This window comes from Sinohyriopsis cumingii, chromosome 3 (genome assembly GCF_028554795.1).
Source record: "Sinohyriopsis cumingii isolate HCF-2022 chromosome 3, ASM2855479v2, whole genome shotgun sequence".
Classification (NCBI taxonomy): Eukaryota; Metazoa; Mollusca; class Bivalvia; order Unionida; family Unionidae; genus Sinohyriopsis; species Sinohyriopsis cumingii.
The window spans coordinates 150,148,271-150,168,887 of record NC_142963.1 but is presented as its reverse complement, the minus strand read 5'-3'; the positions used below and the strand labels follow the sequence as shown (position 1 = coordinate 150,168,887).

General features: G+C 34.5%; 1 protein-coding gene across 14 annotated transcripts in view; it reads left to right on the top strand.

Moving 5' to 3' along the window:
- The window catches only part of LOC149804145 (uncharacterized), a 304,793-nt gene that overhangs the window by 42,328 nt on the left and 241,848 nt on the right, over positions 1-20,617 (top strand). For all 14 annotated transcript variants that reach the window (XM_089954101.1, XM_089954099.1, XM_089954104.1 and 11 more), the window contains exon 7: positions 2,810-2,916. In XM_089954101.1, the coding sequence (XP_089810227.1) occupies positions 2,810-2,916 (107 nt within the window). The remainder of the gene's footprint in view (positions 1-2,809; positions 2,917-20,617) is intronic.

Here is a 20,617-nt window from a genome sequence, read left to right as displayed (position 1 = left end):
ACTATAAAGTATACTGTTATAAGCAGGGTCGCTTTATATTGAGGTTCATTCACTATAAAGCAATATCATTCAGTAGCGAAACTGAAACATTCTAAATATGGATGTTTTATATTTCTTATTGAAATTGTCTTAACTAAAGTTATAGTTCATGTCTGAAATGATGTCTAGATGATTCATGACATGTATTCTGTGAGGGACCATGTTATAATGGGATTCATGACAAAACCCATGTTATGTGAGGGAGAATTCTATAATGCAATTCATGGCCATTCCCAAGTTGTATGAGGGAACATGCTATAATGGGATTTATGACCATATCTGTTATATGAGGGACCATTCTTTAATGGGATTCATGAGCAAACCTGTGTGATTTTAAGGATAGTGCAATAATGGGATTCATGACAATACCCGTGTTATATGAGGGAGCATGCTATACTGGCATTCCTGATGATACCCATGTTATATGAGGGAGCATGACCATACCCATGTTATATGAGGGACCATGATAAAGTGGGATTCAATACCATACCCATGTTATATGAGGGACAGTGCTATAATGGGATTCATGACCATACCCATGTTATATGAGGGACCATGATATAGTGGGATTCAATACCATACCCATGTTATATGAGGGACATTGCTATAATGGGATTCATGACCATACCCGTGTTATATGAGGGACCATGATATAGTGGGATTCAATACCATACCCATGTTAAATGAGGGACAGTGCTATAATGTGTTTCAATACCATACCCATGTTATATGAGGGAGCATGCTATGATTGGTTTCATGACCATACCCTTTTTATATGAGGGACCTTGCTGTAGTGGGATTCAAGACCATACCTGTCGTTACATGAGGGACAGTGCTGTAATGGGATTCATGACCATACCCATGTTATATGTGGGATCATGCCATAATGGAATTCATGACCATACTGATGTTATTTGAGGGACAGTGTTATAATGGGAGTCACAACCTTAGCCACGTTCTATGAGGGACCATGTTAAATTGGGATTCATGACCAGTCTGTTCTCTGAGGAACCATGTTTTAATGGGGTTCATGACCAATTCCGTTTTATATGAGGGACCATGTTATAATGGGATTCATGACCATAGCTGTGTTCTATGAGGAAACCTACATATGCATTCATTATATTGCACTTAACAAAATTTAGCCAGTGAAAATCCCAGGGAGTTTGTGTTGTTGATTTGTAAACGTAAAACAATACTGGGGATAGATGGAATAAAATATGGATGGTATTAATATTGGTGAAAGCTTTATTAGATGTATATATACATGTGAGAAAGAAAAAAATCTTCTAAATCACATAATTTTGTAACAGTTGAGAGTGGCTTATTATCTGGCATGGGGTTGGGAAAATGATGGCTTTGTGTACATATATTTCTAACATTTAGTGCAAATGTTACCTGCATGCATATATAGATTCAGTTAAAATATTTCATAATGCTTTGCCCTGTGGAATAGGACTCAGAATGTGTAAAGTTAAGTGACTGTTTATTAACCAATAGGGGTAGAAAACCTTGGGTTAAATGACTTTGGGTTAAGTTACTGTTTATTAACCACTGTTGGAGTAGAAAACCTTGTGTTCAGTTGTTTTTATTAATCAATGTAGGAATAGAAAACCTTGGGTTAAGTTACTGTTTAATGAACACTAGGGGTAGAAAACCTTGGGTTAAGTTACTGTATAATAAACACTTCAGGGATAGAAAACCTTGGGTTAAGTTACTGTATAATAAACACTATAGGGGTAGAAAGCCTTGTGTTCAGTTATTTTTATTAACCAATGTAGGTGTAGAAAACCTTGGGTTAAGTTACTGTTTAATGAACACTGTAGGGGTAGAAAATCTTGGGTTAAGTTACTGTATAATAAATACTGTAGGGATAGAAAATCTTGGGTTAAGTTACTGTATAATAAATACTGTAGGGATAGAAAATCTTGGGTTAAGTTACTGTTTAATAAACACTGTAGGGGTAGAAAATCTTGGGTTAAGTTACTGTATAATAAACACTATAGGGGTAGAAAGCCTTGTGTTCAGTTATTTTTATTAACTAATGTAGGTGTAGAAAACCTTGGGTTAAGTTACTGTTTAATGAACACTGTAGGGGTAGAAAACCTTGGGTTAAGTTACTGTATAATAAACACTGTAGGGGTAGAAAACCTTGGGTTAAGTTACTGTATAATAAATACTGTAGGGATAGAAAATCTTGGGTTAAGTTACTGTTTATTAACCAATGTAGGTGTAGAAAACCTTGGGTTAAGTTACTGTTTAACAAACACTGTAGGTGTAGAAAACCTTGCGTTAAGTTACTGTATAATAAACACTGTAGGGGTAGAAAACCTTGGGTTAAGTTACTGTATAATAAATACTGTAGGGATAGAAAATCTTGGGTTAAGTTACTGTATAATAAATACTGTAGAGATAGAAAATCTTGGGTTAAGTTACTGTTTATTAACCAATGTAGGGGTAGAAAACCTTGGGTTAATTTACTGTTTATTAACCAATGTAGGAGTAGAAAACCTTTGGTTAAGTTGCTATATATTAAACATGGTAGGGGTAGAAAACCTTGGGTTAATTCACTGTTTGTTAACCAGTTTAGGGGTGGAAACCTTGCATTAAATGACTTTATTAACCAATGTAAAGACAGAAAACTTTGAAGTTAAATTGTGTTTTAATCGACCACTGTGACTTGGATTTTGGAAGATAGTTATTGCTGGGATATAAGAATTTTGTTTTTTAAAAACGGAAATGTATTTGTTTTGGTTGCTTTGTTTTGCAGAAGACTCAGAGGAAGAATCTACGGATGTTATGTCAGGTCACAAAACAGATGAAAATTCCTGGGCAGATGACACTGACATCAGCCAAGCCATTGATGAGATGAAGAAGGTATGTATAATTCATGTGACACTTGTCAGTGACGGACAGTATTTATTGATTGATTTGGTTGATAAAGAATACATGTATAATTCATGTGATGCCTGTCAGTGACAGACAGTGTTTATTGATTGATTTGGTTGATAAACACTACATGTATAATTCATGTGACTCCTGTCAGTGGTATACAGTGTTTATTGATTGATTTGGTTGATAAAGACTACATGTATAACTCATGTGACACCTGTCAGTGGTGTACAGTGTTTATTGATTGATTTGGTTGATAAACACTACATGTAGTTATTTTCTATTAATGGTCAAAATGGAGAAAATCTTTAATGTATATTTTTTTTGAATTGTGTGGAGCACTCTGAGTAATAAACAGTATTGGAGGGCTTTAAGAACTGCATGAAATTGTCACACTGAAATGTGTGCTTCTTGGAGGGCTTTAAGAACTGCATGAAAATGTCACACTGAAATGTGTGCTTCTTGGAGAGCTTTAAGAACTGAATTAAAATGAGACACTGAAATTTGTGCTTCTTGGAGGGCTTTGAGAACTGAATTAAATTTCACACTGAAATGTGTGCTTCTTGGAGGACTTGAAGACTTTTCAGTTTCATCCCACAATACATCAGTTTAGTCCTTTCATATGACATAAACGTATTGCTTAAGTTAATGTAGAGTGACATAATCCAAAATTAGAAACTGTTTTAATTTCTTTGACTAAGGTATTGTTTACAGTTATGTGTGATGTCAGTGTCAGATAAGCCAACCAGCCATTACTGTTAAGTTTATTGCTGAAGTGTTTATGTGGTTACGTTAATTGAATTGACTCATCTTATGTACAGCATACATTTAAAACAATAATGCATAAAAATTATTTTTAGGTTTTTAACTGCTGAGGGAGTAAAGGTGCACCACAAGATATTGAGTGACTAATCTAACTTGGGTTGATTGGAAACTATCGTCATGAGATTGGCAAGAACTTGCCTTGATTGGAAACTATCTTCATGAGATTGGCAAGAACTTGGGTTGATTGGAAACTATCGTCATGAGATTGGCAAGAACTTGGGTTGATTGGAAACTATCGTCATGAGATTGGCAAGAACTTGGGTTGATTGGAAACTATCGTCATGAGATTGGCAAGAACTTAGCTTGATTGGAAACTATCATCATGAGATTGGCAAGAACTTGGGTTGATTGGAAACTGTTGTCATGAGATTGGCAAGAACTTCAGATGATCAATTTTATTTCTGACTTATTACAGGTGATCAGATTATCACAAATCCATCATAAATATGTTTTAGGAATGTAGACATAGATTTAGACAATAACAGAGTTGCACCCATCCCTAAGGGAAAATAAATTAAAATCAGACTTTCATTTATTTGCCTGTTTTAAAACTCTTTCCTTTTATAATAACTGAGAACAGATGCACAAGAAGCAAATATCAATTAGGACACAACAGATTTTTGAAAGAAAGTTCATATGTTGGAGTCGAATAATTTCCCCATTTAACATCTCCTTTCACAACAGTTTATCCCGAATGAGATCTTGTTCAAATTAGTGACAAATGTTTTTTATATTTATTTTCAAACCTAAGTTGTTTTTGTTAACTAAAAAGATTTAAAAAATAAACTATAAGATGCAATGTTGATGTCTTCTAAACAATACACATTAATCAACTTGTTTACTTTTTGTTTTATTTTTATTTTCATTTTTTTAGCCATCAGGATATAAATAACATCTGGTAATGTTAGACATGTCCATTTTCTATTTCCCAAAATCACTCTTTACATTTTAATCCCTTGCAAATATCATAATACTTTTATGTCTACTTGAATGGGTGCATGTTTCCATGATTGTGTTAATTCCAAACATATACCATGGCTTCAACTTAAGTGAGATTAACTCAGATAATTTTTTAATTATGCAATGCTCTAATAATTTGTGAATTATGCAGTATTATAGTCTAGGAATAATGTATATGGAGTTTAAAAGTTATGAGATTTTTGACAAAAAAGATGAAACAAAATCCTCCATATTTTTAGCTTTTGGTAATAATTTTGGGGTCTGTGGAAAAGCAAAATTGTAATGAATTAATGGTAATAATAAAATGTTTAGTCCATTCTGACTTGTTTTTAAGGTCACTTCTTAATAGCAATCACCTGTCTTATACTTTTTGCAGATCCCTAAAGACATAATAAATGTATTAAAAAAAACCTTTCTTAAGCAACCTCCTTTATTAGGAGGACTTGTTTTATTGTTTCCCATAGATGGCTGTTAAAGACATACTTGAATGCATAGCTTTATTTTTCATGGTCCAATGGGACATTTATTTTACAAGGTCAAATTGAAAACAGCATAGACTTTAATTTGCTGTATCTTAATCCAGTTCTGTGCTGTTCTACTGAATACTCCTGATTTTATCAGTGGATTATTCCTAAGAACTGCATAGAGCCAGATCTATCAAAGAATAATGCGTGGGCAGGTCTGGGTCAATGCAGTTTGTAGTTTGATCCCACTTATACATGAGTATATATGGTAAGTTAAATGTAATATTTTGTAAAATCACATGTACAAAAATGTATTTAATGCAGTTTATATATACTGGTTTACTACATCAAAGGATGACTGTGTAGTTGTGATATCTCTTTTAGCGTGGAAGAGGAGCTCCCTCATTTAACCACGAAATGGAGCCAGTGTTCACTAATAAAGAATCCAACACATTTTAATGTTAAATTGATATATATTTTCTAAACTTTCCCTCATTGAATGGTCAGATATCCTTCATCCACATCACACATCCAGTCATAAATATATGACCAGTGTGTTGAAAAGGTGTTGGTAAAAGGTGTTGCTTCATGGAAGGCTGTAAGAACTGACTGCAAATGTCACACTGAAATGTGTGCTTCTGGGAGGGCTGTAAGAAATGATTGCAAATGTCATACTGAAATGTGTGCTTCTGGGAGGGCTGTAAGAACTGATTGCAAATGTCACATTGAAATGTGTGCTTTTTAAATGGCTGTTAAGAACTGATTGCAAATGTCACACTGAAATGTGTGCTTTTGAAAGGGCTGTAAGAGCTGACTGCAGATGTCACACTGAAATATGTGCTTCATGAAGGGCTGTAAGAAGTGATTGCAAATGTCACACAGAGATGTGTGCTTCTAGGTAGGCTATTAGAACAGATTTCAAATATCATATTGAAATATAAACTTCTGGGAGGGCTGTAAGAACTGAATGCAAATGTCACATTGAAATGTGCTTTTGAAAGAGCTGTAAGAACTGATTGTAAATGTCACACTGAAATGTATGCTTCATGAAGGGTTGTAAGAAGTGATTGGAAATGCCACACTGAGATGTGTGCTTCTGGGAGGGCTGTAAGAACTGATTGCAAATGTCACACTGAAATGTGTGCTTCTTGAAGGGCTGTAAGAACTGATTTCAAATGTCACACTGAGATGTGTGCTTCTAGGAGGGCTGTTTGAACAGATTGCAAATGTCACATTGAAATGTAAACTTCTGGAAGGGCTGTAAGAACTGAATGCAAATGTCACACTGAAATGTGCATTTTAAAGGGTTGTAAGAACTGACTGCAAATGTCACACTGAAATGTGTGCTTCTTGAAGGGCTGTAAGAACTGATTTCAAATGTCACACTGAGATGTGTGCCTCTAGGTCGGCTATTAGAACAGATTGCAAACGTCACATTGAAATGTAAACTTCTGGGAGGACAGTAAGAACTGAATGCAAATGTCACACTGAAATGTGCTTTTGAAAGGACTAAGAACCGATTGCAAATGTCACACTGAAATGTGTGCTTCATGAATGGCTTTAAGAAGTGATTGCAAATGCCACACAGAGATGTGTGCTTCTTAGAGGACTGTAAGAACTGATTGCAAGTGTCACACTGAAATGCGTGCTTCTTGGAGGGCTGTACAAACTGATTGCAAATGTCACATTGAAATTTGTGCTTCATGAAGGGCTGTAAGAAGTGATTGCAAATGCCACACTGAAATGCGTGCTTCTTGGAGGGCTGTAAGAACTGATTGCAAATGTCACACTGAAATGTGTGCTTCTTGAAGGGCTGTAAGAACTGATTTCAAATGTAACACTGAGATGTGTGCTTCATGAAGGGCTGTAAGAAGTGATTGCAAATATCACACTGAAATGTGTGCTTCATGAAGGGCTGTAAGAACTGATTGCAAATGTCACACTAAAATGTGTGCTTTTGGAGGGCTTGAAGAACTGAACATAAATGACTCTGAAATGTGTACTTCTTTGAGGGCTTTAAGAAATGAATAAAAATGTGAAGAGAACAATAAGTTTATGTAAATTTATAAATTTAAATGCAACTTATATTCCACAAATATGATGGTGTAATTGGTGTGATGATGGAATTCTGATAACTCTGGATTTTGACCATCAGAGTGTTTGAAAGCAACCATGTTTCTATCAGAACTGTGTATCTCTGTTTGAGGATTTTTGATTGGTTGGTTATAACAGTATTTTATTGTTTTATTGGTTATACATGTATCTTGCCAAGGACACAAACAGCCAGTCTGGGCTGGCCTTGACAGTTACATGTATATAATGTAAATTAATCTTTGTTTATCATGACCAACACTAGTATAATCTTCAAAGTAGTAGTGGCAGGATTATACTGTAACTATGGTATGGGAAAAAAAATGTCACTTGTACAGAATATATATATTCACACACACTCAGAAACACACAACACAGACACATGCACACACACTTCTATACCATGTCAAGATGCATTATTATTATTTATCAAGCCTGACAATAGCTCTGATCTCATTGAGGACCTTGAGGAGGAAAGAAAAATAAAGGTTTGTCTCATTATTTTAAAGTAGATGTGCAACCTTATTTTGTCTCATGTTTGGTTTGCATTTTAGTTCTGTTACATTTATTTATCTTAGTCTGTGCCTGCTAGTACTTATATAGTTGCGCTTATAATAGGTTTGTATATAAACTCCCTGCCATCCCATTTCACGTGGACTATAATTCAGACCATGGCAGGATCCCAGTTATTTTTTTATTGTCACTCCATCACTTTTATTGAACAGTGATTTTCACTGTCGTGAGGTTTGCAGTTTTCTAGATGTGTTTATTTTATAGTCCTGCAGGTGATTCTTGCAGAGCAGAAGGGGGATACAAGTGGTCAAGTTTCCATGTAATTCTCACATCATTATGATATATTCAGCTTTACATGTATATAATAATAATAAGAAGAAGAATAATAAGAATAATAATAATGGTAATAAACTAATAGAAAAGGCTGTAATTCTATTTTTCCCCACCAATCAGACGATTTTTTTATATACAAAACTCCTAAAACAGCACCCCCATGAATGGCCTGACCCATAGTGTGACTTTTACAGAATAAATTTATATAACAAATTGCCTGATTATTGAAAATATAATTTTTTTAGCAATTAGAACTTGACTTGTGATTATTTATATATAAAGTTATTTATTTATAAAGCATGGATGAAATTTACCAATGTCTTGTGAACAGTGTTTCAAATTTTCATGTTGATGTTCTTCTTTGTTTGCTAGAAACAAGATGAATAATAAATTGTTCATAAACAATGGAATACCTCTCTCTCTCTCACAGCAAATCTCATAAATTTTGAAACAGACTATAAATTCTTGAACGCGTGTCGTCTGCTACCTTTAGTGAGATACTACTTACAGATCAATTGGCAGATGTTGAGCCATTTCGATTTTTGCTTACGAATGAATTATTTATCAACAATTTGAACAAGGATTCCTGATCATTCTGTGTTGAATTGATCTTTACTGTGGACTGTTTTAATTCTTCCAGTGGCGTTAGGTTGTAATCCATCATCATGAGTACCAGTTGATTGCTATCCATTGTAGACATGGCTGTCAGCAGGACTTTGTGTAGCCATACCTAACTATTTATCTCGCTATGAGGTGTTTACATTGAATCTAGTTCATTCACAGAGGAATGAAAAGATTGTTATACCTATCACATTAAAGAGTAGTTGGGTTTGCTTTATTGCTCCATTTAGTTTGACATTCTCTCCAGGGCTCTTATTATATTTACACTGATGTTTCAGCCATAGAGTTCCTGTCCTTCTTATCAAAACAAATGAGATACTAAATACCTTGACATGCCTTTCACATGCGAGACATCTTTCATGAGGGGTCATCCCCTTTTATTAGAGACTTGCTCTATATATGAGGATTCTGCTATGAGAGGTTGTTCCTCATTATTAGAGACCACTTCATCTGCACCAAGGAAGAATTTTTTGATCATTTCATCCCCTTATGTGAGGCAATCTTTCATAACAGAAAGGTTTTATAAAGGTGGTCTTTTAGGTGGGTCACCCATGCATGAATGGTAAAAATGTACTACTTTGATTTGGGCAAGGTGACCTTTTCACAAGATGTGAACTCATGAGTGTGATTTTAAGTTAATCCCAAGTTTCGGTCAGTAAAATGCAAGCAGAAAGCATAGGAGAAAAGCATGTGTTTTGATCTGAGTCACTAATTACTATTAGTAAGAAGAATATGGAAAAGTCATGAAGAAATAATCTTAGTACCAAGTCCTAGATATTGTTGACTTTGATGCTTTAGTTGACCCCCCCCAAAAAAAATAAACTTGTCCTGATCTTCACATCATGTACTGTGCTGTTGCCAAAATTCTAAAATTGTTTAATACAGTGAGCCCACAAGTGCCCACCAAATGTTATCAGTTGTATGACTCCTATTTTACATGGGGGTGAGGGGTGGGGTGGGCGAGCAAAGAAAAATATGGTTTATGACTGCAAATTTCTTTGCTTTAGGAATTCATATTGAGGATTTTTAATTTGATTGTATTAGTGAAAAAAAATAATGAAATACTTTGGAATTAATTATTGAATATATGGTGACCACAGTAGCAATGTCAGGTTTTATCGAATTACATAAACAGTCAAACTGATTCCTGTTGTAGATACCTCTATATAAAGGACACATGTATACAACAGACACTTCAAAAGTTTCAGCTGAAAATCCCTATGTATTTATCCTATATACATGTACATGTATAAAATACACTTGTCTAACATCGACAGAGGACTTCTCCATTCTTCCCGCCTGTAAACAAATAAAAGTTAACTATCTGATCAAGATTTTTACCATGATCCTGTTGTGGTCAAGTGGTCAGAAGTGCTCACTGTTACGGATAACTGCCATCTCACCTATGTCTGCATGGGTTTGAGTCTAGGGTTCAGCAAATGTGGGTATGTGGAAAGCTTGTCAGTAGCTTCTTGTGGGTCGGTTGTTCTTTCTGGGGTTTTCCCAGGTTCTTCCTCCACCATTTATACTGGCCGCCATGTATAGCTTATCTTGTGCTGAAAAATGGCGTTAAACACTACATCAACAACAACAATTAATTAAAGGCATTTACAGGGAAAATAGACCAGACCACATATAATTCAGAGTACATCTGGGATTCCTCATATAAAGGACACCTGTCTATGAAGGACATATTTATTCTGTCAGTGACAGTTCTGTATAGACAGTTATCATTTTAAGTTTTATTTTTTTTAAAATTAATCATTTGGTTCATTTTTAAAAATAGTTGGATACAGATTTAAGTTCAACTCCATGGTGTAGTGTCTAATGTTTAAACAGCGATAGGTCAGTTGGTAGAGCATCAGATTTTTAATGTAATGGTCTCATGTTTAATACCTGCCCAGGTTGGCTGTTTTTGTATGTCTTAGGGAAAGGCACTTGGCTGCCAATTCCTTGTCATGATATAGTCAATAATGTGTTAAAACCGTTATTGAAAGCAACATAAAAACCTCAAACAAAACAAATGCTCTGATAATTTAACACACTTAAGGCAATAAAAAAAAATTTGAATATATTTTTAGATGTAAGCCATTCGTAGTAAAGATTTAGAAGTATTAGGTTGATGTAGAGTCTATACCAGGTATTTAAAATGTATACCAGGAGTGTGGACACACAAGCATATACACAAAATCATATAGACACAAACATCTAGACACAAACATATATAGGGTAGAAACAAACGTATAGACACCCGGGCATGCACACACACACAGATACACACTGGTGCACATAGTGATTAAAGCATAATCCAAGGTAAAATTATAATTTTATCAGCTCACCAAAACAACTTGAGTCTAGACTTAAATTTAAGGCTAGACTCCAGTGATCTGATTGGCTGAAATTTGTCTAACTTAAAATTTGACCAATCAGATGTCTTTATTTATGTTAGTAAAATTGCGTCCAGGAATGTCATCCTTCCTTCCTTTTGAAAAAGTGAGACAAATTTAGTTTTCCAGTGTTGGTACACTTTACAATTAGTGTTTGCATTTTATTAAATTTGTTAGGTTATGCATTCACATATCAGTTTCTGTAAATTTGATTGGTTAAAAGAAGCTCATGAAATCCATAACATGGCTTTCTTAGTATTATCTGCGGGTGCCGGGAGTGGTGGTTGGAATTTTCTGACAACTGGAACTACATTTTTTTACTGTTATTATACTGTCAATAGTCTTTCTACTTGGACTTTTAATTGGTAGGGGAGTGAACATTGGCAACAGTCTTTCTAATTGGTAGGCGAGTGGACCTTAGAAACTGTCTTTCTGATTGGTAGGTGAGTGGACCTTGGAAACTGTCTTTCTATTTGGTAGGTGACTAGATCTTTCAAACAGTCTTTCTAATTGGTAGGTGAGTGGACCTTTGAAATGGTCTCTCTGATTTGTAGGTGAGTGGATCTTGGACACGGTCTTTCTAATTCACAGGTGAGTGGACCTTGTAAACAAATGGCATTATCATAGAAATGCATAGTTAGGGTGATGCAGGTCAGAATATGCCCCAAATACACTGCTGAGAATTCTTAGAATGCAAAAGTAAATTTAGAACAGGAGTAGATTGCATGATGTTTGCTTAGGTAAACCAAAAGATGTGGGGAAAACTAGCATGAATGTACTGAATTCAAGTGGAAATGCCCAACACTCAGTTGTAATGCTGATAGTCTATTTCACACTGCTGCTAACAGGTGGTATAGATCATGTTCACCACTCTCTGGACAGACATGGTTTAAATGTCAACCTGTATTCTGTATTCTGTACTGTCTCTAATGCTGGTAGTCCATTTTACACTCCTGCTAATACATGTCATGGATCGTGTGCATCTCTTCCTGGAAAGAAATGGTTGACACTGTTAACCTTTGAACCAGTCTTTTCAGAGAATAGTCATGTGACAGAAAAGGCAGTTCAGGTCAGGTCAGGACAGATCAAGAGATTTTCAATATTTGGTCAGGAGTTTTGCTTTCAGAAGAGGGATGACTTTGATTGACCCGATTGTAACTGGACAAAATTACAATTATTGAACAAATTTACATTTTTTAAATATTAAAATATCTCATCAGATTAGTTCTTTCTCAGTTTAAACTTGTTGCCATTCATGTACCATAAGCATTTTTAGCATTTCTTTGGAGATCATTGCTGGATTGTGGTAGTGCTCATCATTGTTGATCTTAACGCTTAGGACGTGATACACTGTTATTGAATCCGGGTTTCCCCTAGAGTCAGTCTGAATTTTCCTCAGAATTGAAAATGTCCTTAGTGTCTGCATTGGAATCTGGCAGTGTCAGTACAACTCTGTTTAGTTCACCAAGAAGTTTAAATGGTTTCCTGCCAGTGGATAGATTCATATTGCTGACTGCCTGCCAGAACTGCTTAAGATTGGTTACTGTCTGGGCCTAATATTGTTTTTGTATCATTAACATTATCTGCATGAAGCACAAATGCGTACATTATACCTTCACATCCTTCGTGACTTTAAGCTTAATTTTCTGACACCTTTGTTGTCATCATTATGATCACTGTCACCACTCTTTAAAAATGACAATCAAATCGGAGAAGCAGTCATCACTTACTAGTGTTATACACAAGGACAAAGACTCCCATTCATTCCAGGCATTACGGATTACAATTGCACTTAGTGACATATGCTTTAATCTGGTTTACATTCATGGTTACAAAGTTAAATCATTGTCACTGGTGTTCATACAAGTTTTTGATATGTGGTCATTTATAGAAGGGTTGAACACATATTTTGCCTAAAAATTGTGGTCTCAGGTTGTATTTTGCAGGTGATCACTCATGAGAGCTTTACAGGCAGAGCATAATACTATACAGATTTATCTCCCTTTAAACTTAATTGCAATCACTTAAATTTCCATTTTCAACCATAGTTGAATTTTGTGTGATAGTTTGGTTGCTTAGATATTTGGTGTTTTAGCATTAGCACACTGAGATATCTTGACAAATTTTCAACCCTGAAGTCAAACTGACCCAGTTTTTGCCACTTGAGCTCTTGAGTAATCCAGCCATAATCAATTAACATCTTTACTTTTGTCTGAAATACTTTTGATGATAGTGTAGATTCAAATCCATCCTGACAACTTTAAATACTGAAGCAGTACATACCTTATGGACAGAATCAAAGTAAAGTTTATTGTTTTATGCTGAATTCGTTAGTAACTCAACCATAGTACTTAATCCATCAGAATTAATTGCTCAGACATAGCATAATCCACCTCAACAAACTTCAAACAATGAATTCAGCAGACCATGCAGACATGATCAAAGGATGAAATTAGCATCTACATTGTCCTGCCCTGCATAAGGCAGCTCACAGGCACGTGATCACAAATAATACTACCATAGATATACTACACTAGAACAAAATGTGAAGAAAGAAAAGGAAAAAATTAAATTTTTCACTAATAATTTTGCACTCACTGGATATTTCAGTGAGTAATGGTAGGGATGAGAGACACCCCTAAACTCACGAGAAACCCCCTCCTGTGCGGGTTCACATGTATGAGTATTGTACATGATCCACAATGTGTCTTATTTGGAGTGTACATTGGATTGTCAGCATTAAATATCATTGCAAATTATTTTTTCTTCTATTTACCTGTTGACATTCATCAGTAAAATACAAACTCTGTGATAAACATGATCTCAAATGATCAGTGATTAAATATTGAATTCAGTACATTATCTTTAGTTCTCCATTACAGACCTGTACTAAATTTATGGGTGGCTTGAACTTGGAGTAATGTAAAAACCCATTGATTTGGAGTCAGAAGGTCCAAAGTCAAGGCCACTGGCTACAAAATAAAAAAGTGTTTTCCCAGCAGTTAAGTTTTTGACTATGCACTGTCACCAAAGTTTGTGGATGGCTTGTATTTTGGGTGAGAAAGAAGCCTGTTGACTTACAAGTCAACATATCAAATGCCAGAGTCACTGAACTGAGTGACTGAAAGAAAAATCATGGCTTTTTTATAGTTACTTTAGTTCTAGAACACATGTGATGACCAAAGTGTGGGGAGGCTTGCACTTCAGGTATGGAAGTTGCCTGTTGATTTGGGGATTGAAAGTTCAAAGGTCAGGGTCATTGTGACAACTAAATGTTATATTCAATAACTGTCATATAAAAAGTTCCTTGACCAAAGTAAACTAGTTTGCAATTAGGGAAATAAAAATACATATAGATCTAAATGTTAAAGTTCATGATGAAGATAATGGTTTCTGCACAGTAATACTGCTTATCTTGATCAGATATCAAAGCCATTGAGACTTATTGGTAAGTAATCTCCATACTTATGCCTACACAGAACATTAAACATGGGGACAGCAGTTACAGAGGTCTTCTTGAGTCTCTTGTTATGCAAACTTTGATTGGGAAACATCCAAATATGGGAGTGAGGCTGAGCTACATGAGAGAAGATTTGTGGTTAATTTGCATCTTCTCTACTATGGCTATACTAGCAGTTGACTAGGATGATGCAAGCAAATGTGGGCAGTCAGGTTCTATGTCCCACATGCACATTTCATCTCCACATTACATGCTCTAAAGATGGTAAGGTTGTCAGTTAATTTTCCATCTTTCTTGGAGACTTTTGTGAGAAAAGGTTGCCAGGCAAAATAATAAGCTTTTTTATTTGGCACCTATTTATGCAAGACCTCAGGTCCCAAGTCTGGCATTTTGGGTCAATGCTCCAACAGGCAGGATGTGACATGCAGTTTAACCATGCAGTTGGGGGGAGTGAGCTTTTTAGAACAACACCTGTTGAAAGAGTGGAAACATTAACTAAAACAAATGAAGCCTGAATGAAAAATTGTGTTTATATACTGTTTATAGAAATATATTTAAAAAAACAGTTTGTTTACTATGTATTGCAAGACACATTATGGCAGGTTCCTCAACATGGCTTACAATTATTCAGGAAAAATCGCACACCCCTAGAACAAAATGATTCAAATAATGATTTTTTAGGTATGTGATATATCAATTTGGAACATATTTAAGTTTCAGGTATATTTTATTATATTTATCTTGCATTACTAACAAAGGTTTGGAGTACTGCATTGTTCTGGGTTGATTTTAGTGTTCTTGCCCAACAATGGTTACTTAAAAACATCTATCAAATGATCGAGTTCTTTCATGCGCTGATCAGTCAAATTCACAAAGAATATCTTGTACCATCCATTTTCAGAAATAAGGAAACAGGCCTCATTGTTGAATCCCAAAAGCCATTAGCATAATTAGGTAATATATCAGATTTTGAAGCCATTTGTCTGTAATTTGATCTATTATTGAATTGTGCAAAGGTCAGTAAAGGTGATTACAGGTTGGTCTGTTGTAGGTATATGTATGGCACTGGATAAACTTCATGTAGACTGGAGATTGTATTCGATTGATTGAATATTCGTTAATGTTGGATGTTGAATTGGCTTTGTAAAATAGAATTGTTATACATTCCCTTGGAGTAATTATGATAAAACTTGTAAGTTATTATAATTTATGAATATTCAGAATTATTTTCTATTTCACTGATATTAGTTTCAAATGCCTTCAAGTTAATATTTCATGTCTCAGTGTCAGTTTTGGATAAATATTGAACTATGGAGAGCTGCTCTTGATATGTGTTTGTGTATTTAAGCAATGTAGATACATCATATTTATTTTCTGGTAATTGTCTTTCTTTTGCATATAATTAGCTTTAAGCTTTTAAAATCAGGGAAATTAGTTTTATTTTTGGAAGTCATGGTGTGGGAGAAGCCTCTGCAGATGCGTTTGAGTTTCATATCTTTCAATGTTTTTCTTTCCTTCAGTTTTAATGTCCCAAATATTTGTACGACTCTGCAGTCCTCAGACAGTGGTGTGAATTAGTATTTATTCGGGTCCTTTGTTACAATATGGAAAAGTTTATTTAATAAACCATAAATCATTCTGATTCTGAAACTAAGATTTACTGAGCTAAAGTTTGCACCTTCTCTGTTCCTATTGATGTAAATAAGTCATTATTTATTTACTTACATTTTGTGTTTTCCCCTTGTATCTTTTATTGATGTATTGTAATTTTAATTTGCATTGTTTTGTTTCATAATCTATACTGAAGAAATCTTTCCATGTCTTTAAATGTTTTATCTCATTCTATCTCTTAGATTTCCTTACTCGGCAATATACATGTATGGCTTAAAAAGTCAGCTGTTGCATTTAGTCCTTGGCGTTTTTATCTCTCTGTATTCATATCTAGTTCTGATGTGTTGCTTTTTTCCCCAAAAAATCTTTTCTGCAACATGTACGCCATGTGTAATCTTTTTTCACCATGAAACAAAAATATCTGTATGATCATATTTCAAATTAAAAATGTTGTTTTTGTTTGTGGATTACAGATTTGGTTAATTTTGAAGAGAAAATGTTCTTGTTTTAGTTGAAAAATTCATAGATTTTATAATATTACGAAGAAAAATATTGATGTTGAATATGCTTATCACATAACCATTGATACTTATGTTAATATAACCACATCGTAATATTTCTATATGTAACATGCATAATATAAGATAGTGGCCTACAAATTACATTGTAATGTCATGTAAGCCATAACAAGGGAAGCATCATTAATTTCTCTACACTATTCTGTGGTTTTGTTAATTAAAACAAGTCTGTTTTTGCCATGGGATCAGTACAGCATTCCCTCACTATAAGGCCCTTCATTTTAACACAGTTCCTGTTAAAGGTGAGTATGGTCATGAATCCAGTCTCATTGTGAAGTACATGTAGCAAATTTATATGCAATATATACCTTATTATCAGGCAGTCTCACTATAAGGTGGTATACTCTTTGACTCCATTGGACAGTGTTACATATATGTGAACCTTATTAATGGGAGTGTTTTACTTGTGAGATGGTGGGTGTCTCCCCTCACTCACTGAAATCTCCCATATATGCAAAATTATTATTGAAATTTTTTATTTTTTCCATTTTTTTTCACACCTAGATTACCTTGTGTTATATTTATGGTAATACTGCTTGTGATCATGTGACTGGGAACTGACTTAAGAAGAGCAAGACAATTTTGTTGCCTATTTCATGCAGCATAAAACTATTAATATCCTGTTGATTCTTTTGGCAGGGTTGGTTGGCTTCAGTTTTGTTGATATGGATTATACTATGTTTGATCAGGAGTAATTCTGAAAGGAATAAAGGGATTAATTAATTATGGTTGGATTACTGAGGAGTTCAGTCAGCATAAAATGGGCACTTTGACTTCAGTCTTTAAAGTTTGTAAACTTGCATTATCTCCCAAACAAAGACAATGCTGACTTCTCTTTTCTGTAAGATGTGTGGCATTATAATGAAGGAATACTGTATCATGTACTTCATTATAAGGCAGTCTCAATATAAAGTGATATAGATGTTCTTTATGACTCCCATGTACAGTACAGCATTATACTGAGGGAGTACTTACAGTTTTAAATTCATACTCATTTAAAAAATGAAATTTATGAAACTCTTTGAATAATGCAGTATTTTGCTAAATTTAATTGGGATAATTCCTGAGACCATCCAGGGGTCAGATTTGGGCAGACAGGTTTCTTTTTGGTGTAAAACTTCAACTTGCAGGAAGGTGATGTTTATGTTGCTCTGTATGAGTGATTTTAGGGCCAGAATATGTAAGAATGCAGTCACATGTGTGTAGGTGTTTATATATATTTAATTTGTATTGTTTGTTGGTTTTTCTCCTCCATGATGGTGTGTTGTGTATAATTGTATTTTGGACTTGACCTTATCAAAAATCAAGTTCATTGTGTACCTCACCAATAACTTTTAATTCCTGGTCTTGAGTCAAGGACATTATGTTTACCATGTTCTTTATTATAATTTTAGTAACAGGTCTTGTCTAATTATGACTCATATTGTTCTAGAAATGAACTTTTGTCCTACATTCAATCTCTTCTTTTGTGTCTTATTTTTAAAAAATATATAATCTTGTTTATTTGAAAAAAATTATTCATAGCTGCAATAACATCTGAAACAGAAATTGGTCTTATTGTTGTGTTCATTATTTGATTTGGGTGGAATTATTTATTCAAATATTTATTTACTGGAAATACAAAGTGCTCTTTAGTTATATTCTTGGACAGAAATATTAATTTGGAAATATAATGAATTCAGACAAGGACATCTTGGATTATAGTTTTGTGATTAAGTGGAAGACTCTTAGTACATCATTACTCTTCAGGCTGCTGGTACATTGGGCATGTTGACACCAATCAGTGCTGGATCTTATTTCAAATACCACTGGAATTTAATTAGAACTTTATTCATTAGGACTGGTGATAAAACATTTTGGACTATTTGGGACTTAATTGGCAATACTGTTAGTTCTTTTTAAATTTTACTTCATATTCTTGGGAAATAAATTCTTTGTTCAATTTTACAAAACTTGTTGGTTTTCATTCTTTTCTATTAATTAGTTTAAGACCAAAGAGTTGTAATTGTTTGACAAACCACAATGCTTGTTTTGTTAATTGTATAAGCCAGTAATCGGAACAAAGATCCAGTCAAGACAGTTTTGTATTGTTTGTGACCATCAGTAATTATGCAGTTAGGGTCATATTCTTCTATTCTACACCAGGTAAATCCTAGCCACAGGACTTTAGTGAAGCTGCAGTGAAGTGTGACAATTAGGCAATTCTTTTCCAAAATGCTGAAAACCCTCAGACAATGGATGATTTCAGCATTAAGTATTCAGTAGACACTTTGAATAAAAAAGCACATTTAGGAAGTATACATATCACTACATACTGTTTATTTCTTTTAAATTAACTTAAAAAAGAGAATTCACTACTGCTATGTCCTGCAAGTCTCAGTTGCTTACATTACACAAGATAAAATAAGAGGTTGAACCAAATATTACTTCCTGCTTTCATAAGCTCATTCAAGATCATGTATCCAGTTATGGAAGAAGGCTAGAAATGAAATAATATTCAGTAACATTTGGTATTTTTTCTCATAAACGTAAGATGAATATGAAAGAAGCTGTTCTTGATCAAGCCTAATATAGAAGCATACAGAAATAATTTTACATCACAACATTAGCTAGAACAGCTATAAGTACTAATTAACTAACTAGTACTTATAACTCTATTACTAAAACTATTACTATTATTAATATTATTATTATTATTATTATTATTATTATTATTATTATTATTAAAAACATCTATACATTGCTTTGGTGTCATCAAGTCTTCCTGATGGTCTCACTTCTTCCTGTTCAGTTTTGAAAAAGAAGTGTTTTTTGCCTACTTTGAGAGCCATTTTCTGAATCCCATGTTTTTAAATAGAATTACCTAATCTTTACTGATGTTGGCAAGTAGGGCAGTTAAGATTAATTTGGCACATATATCTTTCCCATTTAGCATCAGACTTGAACTTGCTTCAGAAGAAATAATATAATATTGCATCATCTGGAGTGTTAACACACTTGTACACATTACAGAACGGCTACAGAGAGTGAGATTCAGGTACTTGTACATGTTACAGTAGGGCTACGGAGAGTGAGACCCAGTTATTTATACACATTATAGTAGGGCTGCAGAGAGTGAGATTCTATTACTTAAACACATTACAGTAGTGCTACAGAGAGTGAGATTCAGGTACTTGTACATGTTACACTAGGGCTACAGAGAGTGAGACCCAAGTATTATACACATTATAGTAGGGCTTCAGAGAATTAAATTCAGGTACTTGTACACATTACAGTAGGGCTACAGAGAGTGAGATTCAGGTACTTGTACACATTACAGTAGGGCTACAGAGAGTGAGATTCAGGTACTTGTACACATTACAGTAGGGCTACAGAGAGTGAGATTCAGGTACTTGTACACATTACACTAGGGCTACAGAGAGTGAGACCCAAGTATTATACACATTATAGTAGGGCTACAGAGAGTGAGATTCAGGTACTTGTACACATTACAGTAGGGCTACAGAGAGTGAGATTCAGGTACTTGTACATGTTACAGTAGTGCTACAGAGAGTGAGATTCAGGTACTTGTACACATTACACTAGGGCTACAGAGAGTGAGATCCAAGTATTTATACACATTATAGTAGGGCTACAGAGAATTAAATTCAGGTACTTGTACACATTACAGTAGGGCTACAGAGAGTGAGATTCAGGTACTTGTACACATTACACTAGGGCTACAGAGAGTGAGATCCAAGTATTTATACACATTATAGTAGGGCTACAGAGAATTAAATTCAGGTACTTGTACTCATTACAGTAGGGCTGCCGAGAGTGAGATTCAGGTACTTGTACATGTTG